This window comes from Quercus robur, chromosome 5 (assembly GCF_932294415.1).
Source record: "Quercus robur chromosome 5, dhQueRobu3.1, whole genome shotgun sequence".
Classification (NCBI taxonomy): domain Eukaryota; kingdom Viridiplantae; phylum Streptophyta; class Magnoliopsida; order Fagales; family Fagaceae; genus Quercus; species Quercus robur.
In genome coordinates, this window is record NC_065538.1 from 49,771,874 (window position 1) to 49,780,589 (window position 8,716).

At 35.6% G+C, this 8,716-nt stretch overlaps 1 protein-coding gene across 1 annotated transcript; it reads left to right on the forward strand.

Annotated features, from left to right (window-relative positions):
• The first annotated feature begins 4,185 nt into the window (after window positions 1-4,185).
• On the forward strand, window positions 4,186-8,412 carry LOC126726224 (G-type lectin S-receptor-like serine/threonine-protein kinase At1g67520). Its single transcript, XM_050431434.1, has 7 exons — window positions 4,186-5,376; window positions 6,529-6,636; window positions 6,727-6,926; window positions 7,013-7,223; window positions 7,332-7,569; window positions 7,696-7,846; window positions 7,930-8,412. Exons 1-7 carry the CDS (start codon window positions 4,224-4,226, stop codon window positions 8,221-8,223), a joined length of 2,355 nt encoding a protein of 784 aa, XP_050287391.1. The 5' UTR covers window positions 4,186-4,223; the 3' UTR covers window positions 8,224-8,412.
• The last annotated feature ends 304 nt before the right edge of the window (window positions 8,413-8,716 follow it).

The window sequence follows — 8,716 nt, forward strand, 5'->3', positions numbered from 1 at the left end:
CATTCCCACCTACCGTTCCCATCTACCGTTCTCACCAAAAATTCTCAACTACCATTCTCAGCTACCTATCTACCATTCTTCGTCTCTCCACTATAAATAGAAGGGCCGGGTTCATCAAAAACTCATCCGAAAAAAAAAAAAAAAAATACACTGAATCATGAAATGAAGAGTTGCTTCTTTCAGATTTTCAAGTCCTCATTTTGATGGCCATTTCTCACTATGACCTCATCATTCTCAACACCTAGCAACCGATATTGCTTCATAATCAGTTCGAGATCAACCCTCTCATGGTTCGGTCGAAACCTTCTTACAACATCATTGTAGTTTTGAGATCCAAACAAACTTTGTTTCTCCACTTAACGACTACATTTGCCCATAAAATTACTCATAACAAGGCCTGCATCGTCCTCCCATGCTTCCGTGGACTTGGTTGGCCAGGAAACCCAAGTCCAGCGGACACGCCTGTTCCTAACCTCAGGGCTCCTGTAGTCTCTTTCCAATTGCTTGGTCTTCCAGTAGAAGCAGTGGTTTGGAACAAACAGCAACTTGGCTAGTTTCTAAGACCAGAATCACAAGTTAGCTCCATCTTTCATTTTTCTGTGCTTTTCCAACAAGTGGCAGTAGGTGAAGATGGTAAAAAGTGTTGGGGTATCTTACAAATTGTTTTCCATCCGACACTTAAAACGACCTCCAAGGCGCCAGCTCATCAGAATTCAGCCTTTGGTGCCGGTAAATGGTCACCAAAACCTTATTCCATGTCCCCACTACTATGGGACCCAAAGGTCATCGTTGCTGGTACCTCAAAACTCATTTTCTGGAATTACTCCAACTTAAAATCAGCTTGAAGAATTTAAGAATGTACTCTTCTGAAATTACTTCAACTTAACGTCCGTCGGCATGGTCCCATCACACAGGCACATTCAATTACTCGCCGCCGGACCTTATTCAGCATGCAATCAGTCTCATATCCAAAGATGTACTTCCCATAAATATCTACAATAGAAGTTCCCCAACATACAGGGCCAGCACCATGGTGGCATATGTTTTGCCCATTTGCTTTGCTTCATTTCTGTTTTCTTCATTGCCACCACCAGCATACCCAGAATCCATAAGCTTCTGAAATTACCTCAATTTAACTTGAGTGATATAATTACACACGCACATTCAACCACTTTCCCACATGCCCTCGCTGTAATCCAAAGCATAATCTTCTGAAATAACTTCACCAGAACATCTTAAGAACACAACGCTAGCCTCATGACTCTGCATGCTGTATCCAGTCACCATTCTCTCATCTTCCCCATCTTCTACACCCTGTGATCGCCGCCAACGGTCCAAAATACTCTCTTGAAGTTACTTCAACTTAACTTCTGCTGAGAAGGCTCCATCACGCGAGTACATTCAAATACTCGCAAACCCATTTTTGGTCTCATCAAAGCCTTTCATATGGGTGGGTCTACTCTTCAGAAATTATTTCATCCTGCTAAAAGCTCCACCACCTTCAATAGCTCCACCACCTTCAACTACTTCACTTAAAGAGTTAAGTACCAAAAATCCATTTTTCGAAACTCATTTCCACACCACACTTCGAGACTGTGTGCATGAACGAGTCTCGAGGGGGCATTTGTAGAGAGGGAAAATTCTCGACCTATCACAAGCTGACACGTCACATTACCAAGTCCACAAAATACAGCCAATTACAAAGCACCACGTACTGCTGCTAGGTTTTGCTATCACTATTCAGAAGCCAACAGAAATTTGCCAAGTGTCATGCAAAAACCAATCACACATCAGCGCACGTGTAAGCGATGACACAAGCAACCTCGCATGTGTAAGCGATGACTTAAGCAGACCAATCAGGCTGTGACATGTGTCACCAATCAAGCTCCGCCACATGTCACTCACCCACCCCCAAACTCCTATAAATAGAAGCCTTCCTAAGACATTTAGGAGGACCAGAATTGAGAAGTGAAGAAGCTTTGCGAAGATCAAGCCTCAAAGCCTTCAAGAACTTCAACCCTAAAATCGGAGAACATTCGAAGCAGAATCATCCAGATCATCTACCTAGATCCTAAAGTTTGTGGGAATCAAGCTCAAAGGTCTGAAAACATTAACAAATCATAAATCAGTGAAGCTCTACGTATTCAAACTTCCAAAGCCCCGAAGAAATTCCACCACAAATCTTCAAATACAAAGAACATTCGAAACAGAATCATCCAAACTATCTGCCTAGATCTCAAAGTTCACTGGAATCAAGCTCAAAAGCCTCTAGAAACCTCAAACAACCACAAATCAGTGAAGCTCCATGGATTCAAGCCTCTAAAGCCCCGGAGAACTTCCACAACAAACCTTTGAAGACGAAGAACACACGAAGAACACGAAGAACGTGAAGAACAAAGGATTTCCAACAAGCTCATAGCTAGAGATTCATTGTAATTCTGTTCCAAAGATCTTCGATCCATTCTTCAGCCAAATTGAAGTACATTGGGTGTTCAAATCAAAATCACATTACTATAAATCCAATCAACAAATCTTTCAAGGAGATTGAATCAGAGGATCAATCTTTTGTAATTACAAAGAATTGTACCACACAATCATCAATACAAACTTGCATTTGTGAAACTATTTCACTTGTTTGACTTATTTCGAAACGAGAAATTTAGTTGCTTACAACAACGTAACTTCCACATTCCCAGGTAAAAGACGTGATCAATACGGAGTAAGAATTTTTTTTCCATTGTTAAAACTTGATTCAGAAGCAACAGTGGTTATCAAAATACTTGTGAGATCCCGTGCCATTAAAGAGAGCTCTAGAAATCGATTGTAATGCTCTTTCCACCAAGAGAGAACTTCCAATTTTGAATTTTGCTTTCCGTTAAGTCTAGGCTCTTTTAAATACAAGCCCAACTGAGATTTTTTTGTTTTGGCACCACGACCACTTTCATAATGATCAAATTCCTAATTATTAAAAAATAATACAACACAATATTACAATAAAAAATAATACCACACAATATTACAATCTTCACTTACATCATCTTTCTTATCCTTTAATACAACCCAGCTAAGTCCTGAATGAAATATATATATATATATATATATATATAATGGTTGTCTTGACTACAGATGAGTGATGACTCTTCGTTTCTTGACAACCTTGGTCGGCCCATGTCTTGTCCTTTATGTAGGTTGTGATGTGTTGTACTTGTCGGCAAAGCAAGCACAGCAGCTAGGCAGCCTAGGCTAGCTAGCTTTTATTGGTAATGGTACTTTTGATGATTTTTTTTTTTTTTGGGGGGCTTGGTGGTACTTTTGATAAATTAAATAATTATTTTTTATAGTATATTAATTATTACTTTTGATATTTTGTGTTTTATGTATTTAGGGTATGTTTGGATAGAATTTATTTTGCTACAATTAAAAACTGAAAATTGAAAGCACTATAGCGAAATAATTTTTAGATGTGTAAATAGTACCGTGGGACCTATTTTTAATGAAAAAATTGATAAAAAATGAAATTTGTAGGTCAATAAACAGTGCACAGATGCACTGTTTACGGAAAACTGGTCAAATATTGCGGCTACTGTTCATGTACAGTATATGAACAGTAGCCACTTGTGGAGGAAAACGCATGAAAGAAGAAAAAAAAGAAAAAAAAAAGGAGTAAACACAGCAACGCTGCAAACGCAACACTCTATCCAAACATTACCTTAGTATCAAAACGTAATTAAAATATTTTTTTGTGCGAAATTTTTTAACAAGATGGGTCACGAATTATTCGGGTCGGGTTAGATTGACCTGTAAAAAAATTGAATCGGGTTACAGGTTAATCCATTTTATTTCGGGTCAAAAAAATAGGATTGATCAGGCATTTCTCAAGTCGGATCAGAAAATTCTAACATTTATTATCAAGTCTAGTGGGTAGTGGGGTTAGGAGGGGCTTTTATACGTGGGAAACCAAAATCTGATCTTGACTTCTCCTTTTTTTTTTTTTAATTCTTTTTTTTCTTTTTTTTTTTTAACTGATTGGACGTTACAGAGTGTGTTCGTGTCGTGTAGTGGGAAGTAATTAGGATACGTGAGGCACATGGGACACCAAAAAAATCTGACCATTCCTTTTTTTTCTTTCTTTTTCTTTTTTTTTTAACTAGGGCGTTACAGATATATTTGACCTTAGCAATTGCATTTCCATTTCATTTACTGGAGAAACTCAGTGATCTATCATGGCTACCAAAGTACATCTTTTCAAATTTGTTTCCTTGCTCTTCTTCTTTTGCATGTGGACTCCTCATGCTGCACAATATTGGAATATAACATTGGAGGGTGATAGTCTCAAACCAGGTGACACGCTAAATTCCTCAAGTAGACTACCTTCAGCAGAAAAGAAGTTCTATTTATTGTTTGCAACGATGCCAGTGGCAGGAACTACTCAATTTTTGGTAATAATGGACGCGAGTGCTGACCGTGGTGGTAATTTTGTATATGTTGCTAATCCAGGCAATCCTATTGCCCAGGATTCGAGCGTGCTCACCTTGGACAGTGCTGGAACATTGAAAATTACACGTAAAGGTGAGGATCCTATAATATTATACTTCTCTACTCAACCTACTATGAACACTATCGCCACACTACTGGACTCTGGTAATCTTATCTTGAAAGAAGTGCACTCTGATGGATCTACGAAGCGTGTGCTATGGCAAAGTTTTGATCATCCTATAGACACGCTTTTGCCAAATATGAAATTGGGTGTTAACCACAAAACAGGCCAGACTTGGTCACTTACATGTTGGTTAACTGATCAAATCATAGCTCCAGGGCCTTTTACTCTTGAATGGGATCCCAAGGGACGCGAATTGATCATTCGGCGACGAGGGGTGATTTATTGGACAAGTGGCAACAAATTTCAGAACATGTTACTGGACAAGAGTATGTATAATTTCATGGTCGCTACAAATGGGGATGAAGAATACTTCAGTTATAATATTACAGGTCAAAGTCAGCAGTCAGAATGGATGATTAATCAGATGGGTCGATTACAAGAAATAAAAGGACCAATTATTGCCGATGCAGGTCTTTGTTATGGCTATAACACAAACGGAGGATGCCAGAGATGGAAACAGCCAGAGTGTAGGCATCGTGGTGACACATTTGAGCTTCAATCTGGCACTTTCTACACAGAGGAATCAAGTTTTCTAGACAGCCAGAATCTTAGCACCAGTGATTGTAGGCATGCTTGCTGGAGCAACTGTAGCTGTGTGGCTTTTTCTTCTCTATTTTATAATGGCACTGGATGCGCATTTTGGACAGAAAAGGGGAGCTTCATTCAGGGAGACTCAGGATCAGTTTATATTCTTTCACCAAACCATTCTCGCAGAGGTAAGTTAACTAGTTCCTTGTGCTAGCAACAAAACACAAGTTGGGTTAATAAACTTTTTAACGGTTCTCACTTGCCACAACAGCAAGTAGCGGCGTAATCGAGATTTTAGTTTGAGGGTAAAGATGAAAATAAAGAGTTGAAGACAAAATTAACTTCAAAAATTTTTAATTATTGCAATTAAAAAAATATCTTGACTAATTCAACATAAAAATTGATTAGCATAAGAAAAATATAACGTTAGTGTAAAGTTTTTTAATTTACTTTTGAGAAAAATTTAAGTGTTAAATATATATATATTTTTTTTGAAAAAAATGTAAATGTTAAGTTATTATTTATTTTTTATAGCATAACGTTAGATTTAGTATAAATGTTGTTGGACTTTTTTTTTTTTTTTTTTTGAGAATCAAATGTTGTTGCACTTAAGATGTTTCACAAGTGACTATGTATATTTTTCGAAAATGAAAAAGATTCTAATCTAGATATAAAATATATATAAAAAAAATCATTTCATTATTTAGAAGTAAAATGAAAAAATAAATTAACTAAAATTATGTTGTTATACTAAAATGTTTTCAAATGTTCTATGTACGACTTGATTTTAAAAATAAATAAATTGTATGACGTTTTTTATTTTTAAATCAAATTAAAAGGATTTATGTTTATTAATTCTATCCTATATTGTGTTCATTGTGAAAGCACGGCAGAAGAATTATTGAAAGCAACATGAATTATTGGAGATATGTTGCAATAATATACCATTTTTTAACTTTAAAACTATATATATTACATATAAGAATTTTTTTTCTAGATTATATCATATGAGTTTGAAATATTTTCAAAATAAAATTTCAAGTCAAAGCTATTAATTATTACCAAAAGTGATTTTTTTTTTTTTTAAGGGAATATCATCATCAGCCAAGAAAAGTTCATTACAGGTGGAGTCATGAGTTACAGCCCTGTAGTGTGATTACATGCAGACCATAAGCTTAAAGCAAACAGAAACATATACAAAGCAATTTCTATATCAGCAAGTGTTATTTTATTTTGTTTTATTTTATTTTTTTGTCTTTATACTTTCTGCTGCAACCATCTGCTTAACTCCAATAATGATCACTAATACGGGTACTTCTAAATTTCTAATTAAAATGTAGGAATGAAGAAAAAGATACGGAATGTCACTATCATTACCGTTGCTTTGCTTGTAATTTGTCTCTTTGTATTGTGTTACGTGCTAAGAAGGAGAGAGATTGTACTTGAAGGTACATTGTTCACAAATGGAATCCACACGTTAGATTGAATTCAGCAATTTCTTAATTATTTGTTATATATTAAATGTTAAATTTATACAGGAAATAATGAAACAAAGGTTGAAAAGGAGTTGCTAGATTTGGTGACTTCAGAGAGATCAATCAATGACAATGTGATTCCAGATAATGGAAAGAGGGACCATGATTTGACTGTCTTTAGTTATGCAAGTGTTATGGCCGCCACAAATAACTTCTCCTTGGCAAACAAGCTTGGAGAGGGGGGCTTTGGGCCTGTTTATATGGTAAGCTCGAAATAAATTTGTAAAGAAAGATGTTATAACTAATTGTAACACTGACTCAAGCCTTATTAATTTTATCATCACATCAGGGAAAATTGATAACAGGGCAAAATATAGCTGTTAAGCGATTATCAAGACATTCAGGACAAGGAGGTGTTGAATTTAAGAATGAGTTGATACTCATATCTAAACTCCAACACATGAATCTTGTTAAACTTCTGGGTTGCTGCATTTATGAAGAAGAGAGAATGTTAATCTATGAATACATGCCCAACAAAAGCTTGGACTACTTTATATTTGGTTAGAGAAAAAAAAAAAACCTTTCAATTTATCTTAAGACTTCATTTGCTTCCTCAATGAATATATATATATATATATATATCATATTTTACTTTTTATGTTGGATAGATTCAAATAGAAGCATGCTGTTAGATTGGAAGAAACGCTTCAATATAATTGAAGGAATTGCTCAAGGATTGATCTATCTCCATAAATACTCAAGATTAAGAGTGGTTCATAGAGATTTAAAAGCTAGCAATATACTCCTTGATGAAAATATGAACCCCAAAATTTCTGATTTTGGCATGGCAAGAATTTTTCAACAAAATGAACATGAATCAACTACAACCAGGATTGTGGGGACATAGTAAGTATACAAATATATACATTTTTAAATTGTTTTTCTTTAAATGCTTGGTATTATTTCTTTTACTTGATTATTAATGGAGTTATAATTAATTAAACATAAAACTTATTTTATGATTTGATGCAGTGGATATATGTCTCCTGAGTATGCCATGGAAGGAGTTTTTTCTGTAAAGTCTGATGTCTACAGTTTTGGAGTTCTAATGCTTGAAATTCTGAGTGGCAGAAGGAATAATAGCTTTTACCAGATCGAGCACCCACTCAATCTTGTTGGATACGTATGTCAAACACATATCAACTTTCGATAATCTGTTGATGTTTTTATTATGTGAGCTATTGACATTATACAATCTTGTCTCAGGCATGGGACTTGTGGAAGGAAGACAAAGGGGTAGAACTAATGGATCCAGCACTAAATGATTCTTGTATTAAACAACAACTATTGAGATGCATACAAGTCAGTCTCTTATGCGTGGAAGAGAATGCAGTTAATAGGCCAACAATGTCTGGTGTCATATCCATGATGACAAATGAAAATATGCTACTGCCATCGCCTAAAAAACCAGCGTTTTCATTTGGAAGAAAAGAAAATGAGAATGAAGCAGAAATTCATTCAGCATATGGCTTGTCTTTTTCTAGTATGACTGCTCGCTAAATAACTACAACGTGTTGTTTTGTATTTCTTCATACTCAAATGTAAGGTTCGTATCAGACAGCTCTTCACTTATTATTAGTGTCTCCCTTAAATGCTTTTGTAACAATAAAGGTTGCTCATTTTACGGCACATCGCGGTTTGGCACTTTGATACTTTGATACGTAAGAAACTATTAAACCAGTTAAGCTAACTAAAACTGATTAGTTTAATACATTCTAAAGTTTCAATATATAACAGATTTATTTTCATATGAACGTAAATCTTCATATTAAAGGGCTTTTTTGTAATTTAAATTTGTATATGAGTGCTCTCCTATTGGCAATTTGGCATTCACATGAGGATGGGTCCTAGACAACTTAGCCTGGGGTAGGTACGGTTGAACTTGGCCCATTGCCCTAGAGCCACAGTTAATTTCCTGTAGTTTCTCCTATTATCAGGTCTGCAAAGTTTATATTGATAGGTTGCTTACAACAAACTGTTGGAGGGATTCAAT